Genomic DNA, 17754 nt, shown 5'->3' on the forward strand with positions numbered 1-17754 from the left:
TGATGCAGGCCAGGATGCCATTGGCTCTCTTGGCCACCTGGGCACACTGCTGGCTGGCTCATCTTCAGCTACTATCTACCAGTACCCCCAGGTCTCTTTCCTCCTGGCCAAGGAGTCACAAGGAATCTTTAGAGGGGGCAAGACTGTTCTTACAGGAGCAGGCTTTCTTGGTTACTTCTCGGTTAGTTCACAAGCAGAGAGTTTCTCAGGACTAAAATAATACATCCTTGCTTTTAAGCTTGAGGGCTAACCCAATTTTTGCAGTGTTGTGCTTCTGTGGGGCAAATGTTTGTGAGGTGCTGCTCACTGAGATTTGGAGAGAGTGGCAAATGCTCTGGTTTGCTTGGTGATACTGTGATACTGTGAAACAGTGCCAGTACCACTCCTCAAACCAGAAAATAACATGTGCCCAATGCCTCGGGTTGTGCCAGGAGAGGTTTAGATTGGATGTAGGAAAACTCCCTCTACTGCAAGAGCGGTCAGGCAGTGAAACAGGCTGCCCAGCGAGGTGGTGGACTCACCATCCCTGGAGGTGTTTAAAGACCATGTTTTCCTCTGCAAGTCTCAGTATCTACATGGGAATTCACAAAAGGGGAAGGGGGAAAAAAAAGGCGCACAGATTCCCAGAGGAAGTTAATTAAATATTCTCCCCACCTCCTTCTCCTTATTCAGCCGCTCCCTTTCTTTCAATTGGCGGGGTCCCATGGCGACCATCGGGGAAGAAAAGCATCCTCTTCAGCAGCCTCACCTCGCCATAGCAACCGGGACGTCAGCGCCGGCGGCCACAGCCCGCAGCCGGCCGAGGGGCTGCAGTGCCCCCAGAGCTGACCCTCCCGGCCCCGCTGGGGCCTTGCTGCAGGCCGGGCCGCGGCGGCAGCGCCGGCAGGACCCCGGGCGGTGCCGGGCGTGGGCAGCGGCGAGCCTGCCCCGTCGGGGCTGCGGGGCGGGGGCGAAGGAAGAGGCCACGCCGCTGTCCGTGGTGCTGACAGTCCCCGACGGGGCCGAGGGAGGAGGAGGAGGAGGACCCGGGGCGCAGGGGTCCGGGGAAGGGACTGGCACCTGATCCGCATGCCACATGACACGGAAAGAAAGGGGTGGCAGCAGCCTGCCCTGCGGAACGTCATTTTTTCCTTCCGTCAAAGAAGAGGGGCAGAATACCCACCCCCCTCCTCCTCGCCCGGGTTCACAAGTACCCGGACAGAGGCTGCTGCAGATGGGAACGCATTCCGTGGTTTCCACCTTCCCGTAGGCGCCTTCAGCTGGGACAATAAACGGAGAAAGGACGGGAACGACGCCTCCGGGATTATGCTTTGGAGCAGGTAGGTGGGCGGAGAGGTGCTGTGCTGGGCAGCACTGTGGCTAAGGGGACAGACCTCCTGGCAGAGCCGAGCGGGGTGGGCTTTTCCAGCCATGTATCTTCCCTGCGTTTCCGTACATGCATTCCAAACGCTTGGGGTTTGGCAAAGAGGACTCATTCCTCAGGAGCAAATGCTCTGCAAAGCTTGAATTTTAAGCTGCTGCTGCTGTTGTTGAATTGCTGCAGAGTAACTCCTTGTATTCTCTACACAGATTTACATTCTGTGTACCTGGGGCCATTCTTTTTAAATGATGCCACCTATTTGTCTTTAAAAATATATCTGTATAAATAAAATAAATCCCTTGCTGTGGCCAGTTCCATGAAAGCAGAAAATCACTTGTACCAAGATGGAGAAGACCAATCTGTCCATCTGCTTTTCATCTGTCTCTAGATACGTTCATCAAACAGCTTCTTCCCTCCTCATGTCACTACACTGAAAGAGTTGCTTTTGTGTTTTCAGTCATAAATTTGAAATCATCCTTTCTTGAAAGCCTTCTCTCCCATTTTCTGTGTGGATTCCTGGATGCATCTACTCAGGGAAACACCACGGGCATAGTAATCTTTGACTTCTGTAGCCAGGTGAGGCAAGAAGTATCATAGTATCACCAAGGTTGGAAGAGACCTCACAGATCATCAAGTCCAACCCTTTACCACAGAGCTCAAGGCTAGACCATGGCACCAAGTGCCACATCCAATCCTGCCTTGAACAGCCCCAGGGACAGCGACTCCACCACCTCCCCGGGCAGCCCATTCCAGTGTCCAATGACTCTCTCAATGAAGAACTTTCTCCTCACCTCAAGCCTAAATCTCCCCTAGCGCAGCCTAAGGCTGTGTCCTCTTGTTCTGGCGCTGGCCACCTGAGAGAAGATAATTCAGGCACATGCACAACATGATTTTCCATTCATACAGCATTTCAAGCAGTATGTTGGCTCCACAGAGTACAACTGCCTTCTGCTTTCAAAAGGCCATTCATGTGTGTGAGGCAGGATTCATAGCCAGTTCCTTCTGGGCAAAGATGCTCAAATGTGGTTCTTGAAGGTTTGTTGTGAAAGCCACTGTTAACTACTTAAATAAGTGGCTTGGTTTGCAGAAAAATTGGCTGCCAACCCAGAGGCATCCTTAAAAGCTGATCTGTATGGTAGGGTGTCTAAATAATGGATTTTGGAGGCTTAACTTAGTTAGTTTTAGACAGCCTGGTCTCAGCTGAGCCAGTAAGGGGAGGGACTTCTATATCTTAGCCATGTTTGGGGAGCTCTGCTCCTTAGCTTAAAGTAAGAGCTTGCAGAATCTTACTCCTCAGCAGTTCTCCTGTGAAGCCTCTTTGCAGAACTGTGCAGTGCAATTCTCCCACCTGGGCCACACTGTATGATCTCCATTCACATCTCCCTTTGCAGTCCCAGCAGGCACCCTCCCTCAGGTGTTCAACAGTTCGAGAGCAATACCAAACAGACAATGCAGAGTAATACCCTCAGGCAAAGTCTACTTAACCTCCCCACTACAAACACAGTTCCTCCAGCACCAAAACTTGACATTCATGTGTCTAAGATTTCTCCATTCCAGCAGCTTCCACCATTCTCTAGGCTTTCCTTCTGACAGGCAGCAACTGGCACCCTGCCTGAGAAGACATCTCCTGTACAGGTGGAATCAGCTCAGCTTGTCTTGGTGGCTTCTCTTGTTTTGCTTTTGTCCTCTCTGAGCCTAGCTCAGCTGAGACATCTCTTCCAGCCTGTGATCTTTACACAGCCTTCAACACTCCCAGTTTCTCCAACAAAGTTAGTAGAGGGAGGCTATTAAATGCTCTCAGTAATGGCTATTTGGATGTGGTGCTTAGGGATATGGTTTAATGTGAATCTTGTACACTAGTGTTATAGGTTGGACTTGGTGATCCTGAGGGTCTTTTCTAACCTGGATGTTTCTGTCATTCTGGGATTCTATATCCTCCAGTGGCAGTCCATGAGAATATTCTCCTGCTCATTCAAGTCTTATTCTCTTCCTAGCAGAAAAGTCCTCTTGGATGCATCTTAAGATTTCCAGCAATTCTATACTGGCATGATTATTAGCCACCAGTGCCACCCTACGCTGTCACTCTGGCAAGCACAGGTGATCCGTGTTATGCGAGCACTAGGTTCACTTTATTGTGAGGGTGAGGACCCCTGTGACAGGACATTGTCCATCCCAGCACAAATGCTTGCTCTAATGCAAAAATCCTAGTACCATATGAGCTTCACAAAAGTTAATATCAAGAATTTATGTCAATGTGACCTTTCTACATAGAAACAATTCCAAAACCTGAGGTTTTCTCTGTGCTCACTGCTAGGGAGAGGGTGAGCTAAGTTGTCAAAGTCCTCACTTGAAGCTGCTGGCATTTTCCCTGCGAGGGAGAGGACAGTGGGAAGAAGGTGAGAAATTCCAAGAGATGGGCAGAGAAATCAGCCAAGCTTGAGACTCATCACAGCTCATCTGTCAACACCCACCATGGCAAAACAGCCCTGTAAGCACCGCGTTCCTCACATCGAGCAGCAGAGCACAGTGTTTTGTGAACAGGGCCTGCTCTTGCCAAAAAGTAATGTATGTGGGAGTGCCTCTATTTTTCTACCTCTGAATCAAGAAAAGTTCCAGCCTGGCCATGTCCAAAGACAGATCCAATCCCCCATAAGGAAGGCAAGTAGCCTGCAAAGGTAGAATTCAAACTTCTTTGCACTTTTTGTGGACAACTCCAGTTAGTGGAACCTAACCTGAAAACGGAGCTGAAAATTAATTTGGTCTCTCTTCTCCTTAGTCCCACTTTTTCATGCCCCCACAGTCACACTGGGCACAGATCTGAGTTCTGCAATTATTTTTAGAACAGTGCAGCAGTAGGAGGAAAGAGTAAACCTCTAAGACACTAAAAACTCTGCAAGTGTTATCTTTGGTGAAGAAGAGTTCTTATCTGTAGCAAGAGGCCCCTAACTACTGTGTACCTGCAGAGGAGGGCAATAAAGCTGGTGAAAGGCCTAGAGAATAAATCTTGTGAGGAGCAACTGAAGGAGCTGGGGCTGTTTAGTTTGAAAAACAGAAGGCTGAGGGGAGACCTCATCGCTGTCTACAGCTACCTGAAGGGATATTGTGGAGAGGTTGGTGCTGGTCTCTTCACACAGCTAATTAGTGACAGAACAAGAGGGAATGGTGTCAGGCTCTGACTGGGAGGTTTAAACTGGATGATAGGAAATTTTTTTTCATAGAAAGAGTGGTCAGGCATTGGAATGGGCTGCCCAGAGAAGTGGTTGAGTTACCAGTCCTGGATGTGTTTAAAGGTCATTTGGATTTGGTGCTTGGGGATATGGTTTAGGGTAAACCTTGTAGAGTAGGGTTCTTGGTTGGACTTGGTGATGCTGAGGGTCTTTTCCAACCTGAGTCATTCTGTAAGCAATGAATTGCACTTGTGCTCTTAAAGGAGTAGCCAGAGCATGGTGCCGTGAGTCTCCTGTAATTAGCCAGAACAGGCAATGGGCAAGAGCTGAGGAGACAGATGGGAGAAACAGGCAGTCCAAAGGTCATGGCAAACCATGCAATTCATTTGGCACAACCCAAGTCTGTGGAAGGAAGACTGTATCCTTCCTGAGCTTTAAGGATAACCTTACCCTATAAGTACTGCAGGATCAACTTCTGGCATCAGGTGCCCTTGACTGTCTCTCCAGAAATTCATCCTATCTACAGATCAAAAAATCACAGCTCTTCAAGCTTTGGCACAGCCTTGCTTGAAGAGACTTACACCTGTTCCCTCACTCTGTAGATGCTGAGATGAAGGTGTCTATCTTGATACCACAAACCTGGCTCATATTTTACCACTGTCTGTCCCTGAACCAGAACACAATGTGGGCTATAAGCAGAATTTGCAGTTCTTGTAAGGGTTTCTTCCCACTGACAACAGAGGATAAACACACTCTTAAGGCTTAGGTGCCTGAATAAAATCCTGGGATTTAGCAACTCACTTCAGGTTAACAAACACCAAGTCCCTGCATATCAGTCCTAACCCATGAGAAAAAAATACGTGGGGAAAAATCCATTCCCTTCAGATGCAGGATAAAGCCACTGCTCCCAGAATCTTGAGCACCAAACTGAACCTCAAAAGATGGCAACACCTCTCAAGAAGACTCAGCCAAAACGCAGTGACTTGTAACTTATTTATGGCTTTGAACCCTGAATGTTCATCTAAATCATGCCACATGGATTTGACCCAATCACAGAATCACAGAATCACAGAATCACAGAATCAATTGGGTTGGAAAAGACCCTTGGGATCATCATGTCCACAGTTCTGCAGTTAGTTGCTCCCGATGTGAACGGATAGACCCAGAAGCAATAGAACAGCCCTGTTCTTGGTCTCATTGGTTACTGCATGGCTTGCCACTTACTAAGGCCAGTTGAAAGGATAAAGCTGTAAATGGATTCTTCCTCAGCTGACCAGTACAAGAAATACAAACTAGTCCCAAGCCTCAAGTGTTGCAGCATTATATCCTTGTTCTTAGCTTTCACACCTCATTCAAGCAGTCAGGAAAGAACACAAAGAGCCAGTGAAGGTTGATAGCAAAGAGACTCTCTTGTTGCCCTTACTTTCCTCAAGCATACAGCAGAAAAAAATTTGTTTGGATTGATGCTCATGTGGTAGCTGATTAGAATACACATTTCTTTCCTTTGATTGACCCTGTAGTACAGGCTAAGCTCTCAAATGCTGCTAACCTGGGCTTTATATCACAGTATCACAGTATCACCAAGGTTGGAAGAGACCTCACAGATCATCAAGTCCAACCCTTTACCACAGAGCCCAAGGCTAGACCATGGCACCAAGTGCCACATCCAACCTTGCCTTGAACAGCTCCAGGGATGGCGACTCCACCACCTCCCCGGGCAGCCCATTCCAGTGTCCAATGACTCTCTCAGTGAAGAACTTTCTCCTCACCTCAAGCCTAAATTTCCCCTGGTGCAGCCTGAGGCTGTGTCCTCTTGTTCTGGTGCTGGCCACCTGAGAGAAGAGAGCAACCTCCCCCTGGCCGCAACCACCCTTCAGGTAGTTGTAGACAGCAATAAGGTCACCCCTGAGCCTCCTCTTCTCCAGGCTAAACAATCCCAGCTCCCTCAGCCTCTCCTCGTAGGGCTGTGCTCAAGGCCTCTCACCAGCCTTGTCGCCCTTCTCTGGACACACTCAAGCATCTCAGTGTCCTTCCTAAACTGGGGGGCCCAGAACTGAACACAGCACTCAAGGTGTGGTCTAACCAGTGCAGAGTACAGGGGCAGAATGACCTCCCTGCTCCTGCTGGCCACACCGTTCCTGATGCAGGCCAGGATGCCACTGGCTCTCTTGGCCACCTGGGCACACTGCTGGCTCATGTTCAGGCGGGTATCAATCAGCACCCCCAGATCCCTCTCTGTCTGGCTGCTCTCCAGCCACTCCGACCCCAGCCTGTATCTCTGCATGGGGTTGTTGTGGCCAAAGTGCAGCACCCTGCACTTGGAGCTATTGAGCTATATCACCATGCAATCACAAAATCGCTTTGATTGGAAAAGACCCTTGAGATCATCAAGTCCAACCATTCTCTAACTCTGCTAAGTCTGCTGTTGAACTATGGCCCTCAGCACCACATCTGCAGATGGCTTTGACAGTCACCCCTCAAATATTTATAGACATTGATCAGATCCCCTCTCAGCCTTCTCAACTCCAGACTCAACAACTCCAGATCTCTCAGCCTTGCCTCATCAGACAGGTGTTCCAGTCTCTTCAGCATCTTCACAGCTTTTGTGAATGCTCTCCAGTATTTCTCTGTCCCTCTTGAACTGGGACACTGATATATGGGGCTTTAAACATTAGGGTTCTTAGTGCTAATTCAATAAGGGTAATTAAGGAAGGGATTAAGGAAGATAATTACCCCATAAGGTTATTTTCTAATGGGATTCACATGTTTTATCCTATTACAGATAGTTCTAACATGTAATTTAGCTGGTTGTATTGTCACTTTTCCAGAGACAGCAGTCCAAAAACCCTGTAGAGAGTGATGGTGGCAGGGTATCTCCAGCAGAGCAGATTCATCTGATGGAGGGTGGGGAAAGGCAAGCAGGAGGAGTTTGAGAAACCAGGATTCATCTGCCAGGCAAAGTTACTAAGAAAGAGATGAGGGAAGGCAACTAAGGGAGATGGGAAAGTGGAGACCAGGTTGGGCAGCACCCACAACCCTCCAGCAGAAGATGGGCTGAGGAGTGAGCAATGTTTCACAAACCTACCCTCCCCAGTCCCCTCAGCAATGGTGCCCCTTGCAGGTGGTTGACAATTCAGCTATCCTGAAATCATCCACTTCTGGGTCTCACTACTGATATCCCCCAATGTTGTTTTTGACAGGGAAGTGCCATGCAAAATTCCTTGTTTACCGCACCCCACTGAAACAAACCCAGTTGGTACCAGCCTCAGACTGCTTCAACTAAGATTCCAACTTTAACCTGAGTCATGTTTTCAGCTCCCCAACACTACCTGCATGTGAAAGCTGCTAAATAAAGCCAACTGCTTTGGGAGCAGCCTTGGTGACTCACGTATTGATTGACTTTCCAATGATACAGGGTCGGCAGCTGGATGCAGTGCAAAGCATGGAGGAGATGTGCAGTGGGGACCTGTGGCAACCTTTCACATACTGGCTGTGTTGCTTTGCTCTCGAACATACCCTGCCTTTTCAAGGATGCTCAACTGATGCCTGTGCTGTGCAACTGATGGCAAATCAAGCCCATTCATGTGAAACACACCATGCCATACTCAGCACAGCTACTGAATGCTCTAAAAAGCTAGAGGATAAAAAATCATCTCTAAGCACATCAAGTGATGAATATATCTTTCGCTCTTCCACGTTTGACTATATTTTTGCTTTGTGTTATTGAGGATGACTTGCAAGGCAGCACAAGGAGCAACATCTCAAACTTGTCCAGGCTGTGCTTGGAGTAGGCAGACAAGAAGGCTGCAGTTGGTGATACATGTAGACACAGAGCAGGCAGAGCATAAACCATCAGCAAAGCACTGAAATAAACCTCAAAAAGCAGAGCTGAATCCCTTGGAAAGATGAGGGATGATGATGATAGTGGCTTTTTGAATATGTCCATTTGGTTTCTGGGATGAATTTTTGATCTTCTGGTCATAAACTGAATCCTGATTTCTCTTGCACAGTATCACAACGCTAGAATTAAGTATTAACAGAGTATACCTAGGGAAAAAGTTTCAATTTCTAGTAAGACCCTTTGCATGACTACACCACAATCAAAAGGATACTTTTTAGAGCATCAGTCCTGAGGATGAGTGTGCAGACACATAGCCAATAATATTGTTTTCCACTTTATCCTTGTAGAAGGCTAAGACCAACCCAACCATCTGTCTAAACTAAAAACTCTATCTAGCAATTTACAACTCTGAGTAGGACCTCTGCTAGTTTCACTGCTTCAGACAGGCTTTTCACAGGTACCTGGCATGTCAAACCTTTTCTTTTCTCTCTGTACACAGCCTGAGCAAAAGACTTGGTCATGTCTGCCGATAGCATGGACAACAGCAGTGGTCTTTTCATTCTCCCCACCCTACCACTCCCGATGCAGAATGAGAGCTACCCTGAACCCTCCATCCCTCCTGCTGGCTACAGCACGATGGAGTCGCCCTCAGGAGCCAGTTCCAGCAGGAACCACACCGTTCTGCAGTCTGCACTGTGGCCAGGGGAAATTGCAGCAGCCAGCGTGGTTCTGGGAGCACTGTGGCTGGTTTCTTTCTTTGGAAACTCACTGGTGTGCTTAGTGATCCACAGGAGCAGGAGGACCCAATCCACCACCAACTATTTTGTCATCTCCATGGCTTGTGCAGACCTGCTCATCACTGTGGCAAGCATGCCCTTCGTGCTGCTGCAGTTTGCCTATGGCAGGTGGGTGCTGGGCACTGTGATGTGCAAGCTGGTCAGGTACATTCAGTACCTCACCCCTGGGGTCCAGATAGGTGTGCTCCTCTCCATATGCGTGGATCGCTTCTACACCATCGTCTACCCCCTGAGCTTCAAAGTGTCCAGGGAGAAAGCCAAGAAAATGATCCTGGCCTCTTGGCTCTTTGAGGCTCTGTTTGCATCTCCAACTTTCTTCTTCTATGGCTCCAATGGCAATGGCCACTGCAACTTCTTCCTCCCTGCTTCTTGGGAAGGAGCCCTCTATGGTGTCATCCACCTCCTGGTGGTGTTTTTGATCCCATCACTCCTCATTATCCTCTTCTACCAGAAGGTCATCAAGCACATTTGGAGAATAGGCACGGATGGCAGGACTGTCAGGAGGACGATGAATATTGTCCCAAGAACAAAAGTGAAAACCATCAAGATGTTCTTGATGTTAAATGCAGTGTTTCTCCTCTCCTGGCTCCCTTTTTACGTGGTGCAGCTGTGCCACCCACAGGAAACAGAGTACAGAAAGAGCAACTTGGTTTTCCTGGCAATCACCTGGACCTCCTTCAGCTCTTCAGCCTCTAAGCCAACCCTCTACTCCATGTATAATGCCAACTTCAGAAGAGGAATGAAAGAAACCTTTTGCATGTCTGCCATGAAATGCTACAGGAGCAATGCATACACCATCACCTCCAGCTCCAGGATAGCCAAAACAAACCATGTTGGGATTGCAGATATCCCAGCTCCAGCCAAAACTGTCACCAAGGACTCAATCTACGAAGCTTTTAACAGGGAGGCAAAGGAAAAAAAGCTTGCCTGGCCTATTCAGTCCAACCCCCCAAATACATTTGTCTAGCTGGCTCCAGTGCTCTCAAAAAAAGTTGCTGTGTATCCCCAAAACAAGGAGCTGTTCCTCAGTTTTGAACTCACTTAGGGTTACACATTTTTAACACAGCTTTTAGGGATGGGGAAAAAAAAAAAGATATGGTTTATTTTATTAAATGCCTTGATTTTGATGTGTCCAGTCTATGTCATTTCAGCTACACTGCTCTTTGGAATTGCTTTACCATGATCACAAGCACAAGGTTTTTTACAAACTAGAACTCTTACACTGTCTGGAAGGAAAAAAAGGAAGGAAAACTCCAGTCCTTTTTGAAATTCCTGTGCCTTGGCTACATTGTGTAAATGCAACATGCACCCTGAGCCCTCTACACTGCCTTTCATCATACCCCTGTGAATAGCATTGTACTAAGGTTTCCTTCTTGTTCTGTTCTTAGCCCAATCCAAAGTGCAAGATCCTGCATCTGGGTCAGCCAAACCCCAGGCTGGGTGCCGAGTGGGTTGCGAGCAACTCTGAAGAGTGAGACTTGGGGGTGTTGGTTACTGAGAAGCTCCCCATGAACCAGCAGTGCCCTTATACAGCCCAGAGGGCAGCCCTGTGCTGGGCTGCAGCCAGAGCAGTGTGGGCCGCAGGGCAAGAGAGGGGATTCTGCCCCTTGACTCTGTTCTGCTGAGACCTCACCTCCAATCCTGCCTCCAGTTTTGGTGTCCCCAGCATAAGAAAGTCACAGAGCTGGTGGATTGAGGCCAGAGGAGGCCACAAAGACAATCCAAGGGCTGGAGCACCTCTGCTATGAAGATAGGCTGAGGGAGCTGGGGTTGTCCAGCCTGAAGAAGAGAAAGCTCTGGAGGGACCTTAGAGCTGCTTGCCAGTAGCTGAAGGGATCCTGCAGGGAGGCTGCAGAGGGACTTTTCCTGAGGGGTCTAGAGACAGGACAAGGGATTAAAATGCTCTTATGAGTAGCTAGATATATGTGAGTACAGAGGAAAGTGATTTACAGCTGGGTTAGGGTGATATGCACAGAAGCTAGGAATAGGAAAGGTAAAGGTGGCCTCCTGTCAAGTGATCAGGTTTCCAGAATGGAGCCCCTTGCTCTCTAAATTCCATCTCAGAGAGGAGCTTAGTTGCTGCTGCATCCAATCTCAGACCAGGTCAGCAGTTTATTCCTCACACTGCATATGAGGCAGAGAGCTGTGGCAGCAGGCGGAGTCATCTCCTGCTGCTTTTCTGGTCAGGACAAGAACCCAAGGGGACCAGGGAACAAGTTCTTTAACATGAGGGTGGTGGAACACCACAACAGGTTGTCCAGAGAGGTAGTCGAGGCCCTATCCCTGGATATATTCAAGGTGAAGCTCAACAGGGCTCTGGGCAACCTGATCCAGTGGAGGATGTCCCTGCTTACTGCAGAAGGGGTTGGACTAGATGAGCTTTGGAGGTCCCTTCCAACCCAAACCATTCTATGATTCTATGACCAGAGGCAGGGTCTCCTCTGCATCACTCTGCAACCCATGACCGTGATGTGCTCAGGAGAAAAGGACACTGGTGCACAGGCATGGGGGACACAGCCACTCACGTGCAGGCCATGCAGAGGCTGATCTTGGGCTTTGTTGGCACAGGGCAGGAGGCTGGGAGGTGTTTGGCTACTAAGGCAGCTGAGTAGCTCCGTACATGGGCCATAGTGTACAAATGTATAAATACACTCAAAGGCATCAAAACACTTCCTCAAACAGAAAGCTTTTTTTTTTTAATTATTTGTTTTTCTTCCAGTTATCAACTTCATTAGTAATAACTGGACTAAGGATCTGTGTGCAATATTGATTTACTGTTGTAATTCTGATAGCAACGCCCAGAAGCACAGCAGCACGCCTTCAGAAAACACCACTATTTATCCACCACATAAGGTCAGCAACAGCATCTGGTTGGGGAATTCTCCTCACTCTGCTGGATCAATACAGCCCCAGAAGCCAGAGGTGTGGAAAATCCAGCCTAGGCTACTGCACTTCACATCTGGGATACTTTCCATTGTCTTCTTGTTGTGCCAGGGGAAGTATAGGCTGGATCTTAGGAGGAAGTTCTTCACAGAGAGAGTGATTGGCATTGGAATGGGCTGCCCAGGGAGGTGGTGGACTCACTGTCCCTGGAGGTGTTCAAGAAAAGTCTGGGTGAGGCACTTAGTGCCATGGTCTAGTTGACTGGCTAGGGCTGGGTGCTAGGTTGGCCTGGATGATCTTGGAGGTCTCTTCCAACCTGGTTGATTCTATGATTGTTACAACATGCACATGAGAACCCCAGGGGGGTTTAACCAGAAGCATGTCCATCCCAGAATCATTGACCATTGTCAGAAGCAGGTGCTTGAAGATAAAGCACAGGAAGTAGTGAAACTACAAAGCAGACTCCTGGCATCTTGTTCCAGTCTTCAGCCATCGCTGCTGAGAATTAGCACCCTTTGCAGTGTAGCTGCCAAAGAGTGATGCCATTCAGTAAATCTGGGCCAAGCCACAAAGTCCCAGAGATGGGACCACTCTCCTTGTTCAGACCCCATCTGAGCATTTTGCTTGAGTGTTTGGTCTGAGAAAAGACATGGACCTGATGGAACAGGCCCAGAGGAGGCCACAAAGACAATCAGGGGGATGGATCACCTCTGCTACAAAACAAGCTAGGAGCAGGTGTGGAGCTGTTGGAAGGTAGGAGAGCCTTGCAGAGGGACCTGGATAGGCTAGATGGGTGGGCAGAGGCCAATGGGATGAGATTTAACAAGGCCAAGTGCAGGGCTCAACACTTTGGCCACAACAACCCCAAGCAGAACGACAGGCTGGGGACTGAGTGGCTGGAGAGCAGCCAGGCAGAGAGGGATCTGGGGGTGCTGATAGATAGTAGCTGAAGATGAGCCAGCAGTGTGCCCAGGTGGCCAACAGAGACAATGGCATCCTGGCCTGCATCAGGAACAGTGTGGCCAGTAGGACAAGGGAGGTTATTCCTCCCCTGTACTCAGCACTGGTCAGGCCACACCTTGCGTGCTGTGTCCAGTTCTGGGCCCCTCAATTCAAGAGAGATGTTGAGGTGCTGGAACATGTCCAGAGAAGGGCAACAAAGCTGGTGAGGGGCCTGGAGCACAAATCCTATGAGGAGAGGCTGAGGGAGCTGGGGTTGTTTAGCCTGGAGAAGAGGAGGCTCAGGGGTGACCTCATTGCTGTCTACAACTACCTGAAGGGAGGCTGTAGCCAGGTGGGGTTGGTCTCTTCTCCCAGGCAACCACCAATAGAACAAGGGCACACAGTTTCAAGTTGTGCTGGGGGAGGTCTAGGCTGGATGTTAGGAGGAAGTTGTTGGCAGAGAGAGTGATTGGCATTGGAATGGGCTGCCCAGGGAGGTGGTGGAGTCACCGTCCCTGGAGCTGTTCAAGCAAAGCCTGGCTGAGGCACTTAGTGCCATGGTCTGGTTGACTGGATAGGGCTGGGTGCTAGGTTGGGCTGGCTGATCTTGGAGGTCTCTTCCAACCTGGTTGAGTCTATGATTCTATAAGAAAGATCATGGATGATTGAAGCAAGAAATGAAAAATGTGGCAGGATTCCCTTGAGCAATATAAACAAATCTTTCCCCATGACTCCTGCTTGCTGACAGATCATTCCAGTGACACATCTAACGGAACAGTAAAGGTAACGAGCTTGAGGAGAAATAACAGAACAGTGGTGAGAAGAACCAACAGGCTGAAGTGACTTGCAGCTGAGGTGTAGAAAAACACATTAATCACTTTAAAGGCTGTCTAGCCTCCTGTGCTGGACAAGCAGAACATCTGTGTTTCAACAACTTAAGCCTGTGGCAAAGTACTTTTGAATATTCTTGGGATTCCTGCCCTGCTGTGGGACAGATTTCAGCACAGTGCTGAACTAAGCCTGCAAAAATTAGATGCAAACAGTAGGTCTCTAGCATAGACCCAGCTCTGTCATGCCTGCTTCTTCACTTGTGTGCCTCTGCCAGGTGATGTTTTGGGGATCTTCTGCTTTGCAAGGTGACAAAATCAAATTTGCCTCTTGCTTTTCATCTGCAATTTTTATGGTTGTTCCTGCATCTCACCTGTGCCAGCTCATGCAGAGGGGTCAGGAAACTTTATCATAGAGTCATAAAGAGGTTTGGGTTGGAAGGGACCTCCAAAGGTCATCTAGTCCAACCCCCTCTGCAGTCAGCAGGGACATCCTCAACTACATCAGGTTGCCCAGAGCCCTGTCAATCCTCATTCAGAATACCTCCAGAGATGGAGATCTAACCACCAACCTGGGCATCCTGCTGCAGTGTTCCACTGCCCTCATAGTAAAGAGCTTGGTCCTAACATCCAATCTAAATCTGCTCTTCTCTAGTTTGAAGCCATTGCCCCTTGTCCTGTCACCACAGGCCTTTGCAAGTCTCACTCCACCACCACAGGCCTTACTCTTGAGCAACGGAGAGAAGCATCAAAGCCCACCTGGACGTGTTCCTGTGTGATTTACTCCGGGTGACACTTTAAGAATAAACTGAGCAACACTATTCAGACAAAGGCATCTTGAAGAAATACACTTGATGTGGGAATAGCCAGAGACTGCCCTGGAGCTTCACAAACCCAGAAAGGTTGCTTAGATGCCCCAGATGATGAGTGCTGCACGGGTACCTGTGTGTGTGTAAGTCAGGAGCAAACCAGTGTGCAGACATGGGCTGAAGCTGACAGAAGCTATTAGGGCAGGTTTGGCACTGAACAAACAAAACCTCCCCATTTACAAACATATCTTAACCCCATTTGCAAAGGAGAAGGTGTGGGACAGGACTCCTGGATCTCTGCCCCATTCACCCCTTAGTCTTGGAATGTTTTCTGTGCAGAACCATGACACGGCTCCAACTATGAAACTATTTTTCTCTGCTAGAAGGACACCCATTAAGTGGAAATTCCATCACTACTATTTACTTTTGGTATTAAGTAGCTTGCACTTGGGAATTACTATTTCAAACTGTCAAATTATGTCACCTCCTTTTTATTTCAACAGACAGCTGGATTTTTGGTTAAACACATTCCCAAGTTAAGGGCTGAGAGCTAGTGAGAAGCAGACACATGCTGCCTGAACCTGTTTTTCAGCCTGCTGCATATGACAGCAAGGTAGCTATCACCCATAATCGGACTTAAGAGTTTCCATATGCCCAGTTAAGAATTTCCTGAGTTTTCCCAGCCTCCTCAACCCAACTAGTTTGACTTCAGAATTGTCTTTGTTTTAAGAGTACGTTTTCCTAGGTGTTGAGCGCACGCCATAGACTTGAGCTGCAATTCTGAGTGCTCAGCCTGTCTCAGTATCTATTTAAGAGAACAAAAAGCAGACCTGAACTATGTTAAACCAGATCCATATGCTCAAAGGAAGGCTTATTTCCCTCCTAAACGATTCTGTAAGTTACTATGTTTTTTTTACTTGGCTCTTTTCAACCTAACAAGTGTTGTGGAATTGGCCATTATAAATTACACAGAATCACAGAAACATTCAGGTTGGAAAAGCTCCTCAGGATCACCAAGTCCAACAAATATCCCTACCCTACAAGGTTCACCCTAAACCATATCCCTAAGCACCACACCCAGACGACCTTTAAACACATCCAGGTTTGGTGACTCAACCACCTCCCTGGGCAGCTCAATCCAGTGCCTGAACTCTTGCTGGGACATTTTTTTTTCCCTAATGTCCAGTCTAAACCTATCCAATTGCAGCTCGAGTCCATTCCCTCTTGTTCTATCACTAATTACCTGTGATAAGAGACCAGCAGAAGCCTCTCCAAAGTGTCCTTTCAGGCAGTTGTAGACAGCAATGATTTCTCCTCTCAGCCTCCACTTTTTCAAACAAACCATTCCCAGCTCCCACAGTCATTCCTCATAGGATCCTCTAGGCCCTTCACCAGCTTTGCTGCCCTCCTCCGCACTTGCTCCAGCACCTCCACACCTCTCTTGTATTGAGGTGCTCAAAACTGAACACAGTACTTAAGGTGTAGCCTCACCAGAGCTGAGTACAAGGGGACAATCACCTCCCTACTCCTGCTGGGCACAGCATTTCTAATCCAAGCCAGGATGCCATTGGCTTTCTTTGCCACCTGGGCACACTGCTTGCTCATATTCAGCTGCTCATCAGTTACAACCCCAGGTGCCTTCCAGCTAAACAGGTTTCCAGCCACACTGCCCCAAGACTGTAGCATTGCTTGGAGTTGAATTACATGAGCTTTATTTGAACTGGCTTCTAATAAACCAGAACACACCTACCTTAAGATTGTTAGATAAATGCCAACCTCTGGGGAGCAGGCTGAACTGAACTATAGATTTATTCTGCACTACTGCTAACACACACACACAAAGCCGCCTTCTAGTTTCTTCATGAAACCAGTCTCTGGATAAAAAGCAGCAGTGGACTAGAGAGCAATAATTGATTTGTGTTCAGCATCTCAGCCATTTTGGACCAGCTCTTGACTTGGGTCTATGTGTGCAAGAGAACAGGAGAAAAATAAAAGATCACATCACCAAATAATTTAGTTGGTCCTTGGCTCATGTCTGACCAGACAGTAGAATCATAGAACCAACCAGGTTGGAAAAGACCTCCAAGATCATCCAGTCCAACCTAGCACCCAGCCCTGTCCAATCAACCAGACCATGGCACTAAGTGCCTCAGCCAGGCTTTGCTTGAACGCCTCCAGGGACAGTGACTCCACCACCTCCCTGGGCAGCCCATTCCAACGCCAATCACTCTCTCTGGCAACAACTTCCTCCTAACATCCAGCCTAGACCTCCCCCAGCACAACTTGAGACTGTGTCCCCTTGTTCTGTTGCTGGCTGCCTGGGAGAAGAGACCAACCTTCACCTGGCTACAGCCTCCCATCAGGTAGTTGTAGACAGCAATGAGGTCTCCCCTGAGCCTCCTCTGCTGCAGACTGCACACCCCCAGCTCCCTCAGCCTCTCCTCACAAGGCTGTGTTCTAGACCTTTCATCATCTTTGTCGCCCTTCTCTGGACATGTTCCAGTATCTCAACATCTCTCTTGAATTGAGGAGCCCAGAACTGGACACAGCACTCAAGGTGTGGCCTGACCAGTGCTGAGTACAGGGGAGGAATAACCTCCCTTGTCCTACTGGCCCCACTGTTCCTGACACAGGCCAAGATGCCATTGGCTCTCTTGGCCACCTACACACAAGAGCAAGAGATCCTCTTGTTTCTGGAGAGGAGGGATTGATGAAGGACTTCCATCATGTGTGGCCAGCAGAGGCCACATCCAGCTGTAATTACCCACCTTGTTTCCAAAGGTACTGTGGCACTTCTCTGCAGCCCTGGACAGTCACCATCTTCACGGCCATACTTCCTCTGAAGAGTCCCTCTCCCTTTTGATCCAAACACAGGAAGGAAAACAATTAAGCCCTATCCAGAGTTAGATTTCAGATTATTTTCCAGTCAGCTGTAAATGCAGCAGGAATAGCCCTGATTCTCTTAGCTCACAGCACTGACAGGAGCTCTGCCTTCTGCAGACTCTGAAACAGATCTTGCCATGTCACTCACCTGGTCTTTTATATGAATCCAGGGCATCTTTCCCATAATGAAATCTTGAGGTTGTATTTTTGTCTTCCTTAAGAAGAAGGATGCTGGCCCTTGGTCC

General features: G+C 48.4%; 1 protein-coding gene and 1 long non-coding RNA gene across 2 annotated transcripts; one reads left to right on the forward strand and one right to left on the reverse strand.

The window, feature by feature from the left end:
• Window positions 1-713: 713 nt before the first annotated feature.
• Window positions 714-10292, forward strand: GPR19 (G protein-coupled receptor 19). Its single transcript, XM_064142288.1, has 2 exons — window positions 714-1319; window positions 8868-10292. Exon 2 carries the CDS (start codon window positions 8888-8890, stop codon window positions 10130-10132), a length of 1245 nt encoding a protein of 414 aa, XP_063998358.1. The 5' UTR covers window positions 714-1319; window positions 8868-8887; the 3' UTR covers window positions 10133-10292.
• A 2212-nt stretch (window positions 10293-12504) lies between these two features.
• Window positions 12505-17715, reverse strand: LOC135174758 (uncharacterized). The gene is made up of 3 exons (XR_010302078.1): window positions 17658-17715; window positions 17395-17482; window positions 12505-12574 (listed from the first exon to the last, which is right to left on the reverse strand). It is a non-coding gene; the product is annotated as an uncharacterized LOC135174758 (long non-coding RNA).
• Window positions 17716-17754: the final 39 nt, after the last annotated feature.

The sequence above is a fragment of the Pogoniulus pusillus genome, chromosome 4, assembly GCF_015220805.1.
Source record: "Pogoniulus pusillus isolate bPogPus1 chromosome 4, bPogPus1.pri, whole genome shotgun sequence".
NCBI lineage: Eukaryota > Metazoa > Chordata > Aves > Piciformes > Lybiidae > Pogoniulus > Pogoniulus pusillus.

Excerpts from the sequence above, each read along its gene's own strand:
- GPR19 (XM_064142288.1), top strand. The coding sequence starts at position 8,888 with ATGTCTGCCGATAGCATGGACAACAGCAGTGGTCTTTTCATTCTCCCC.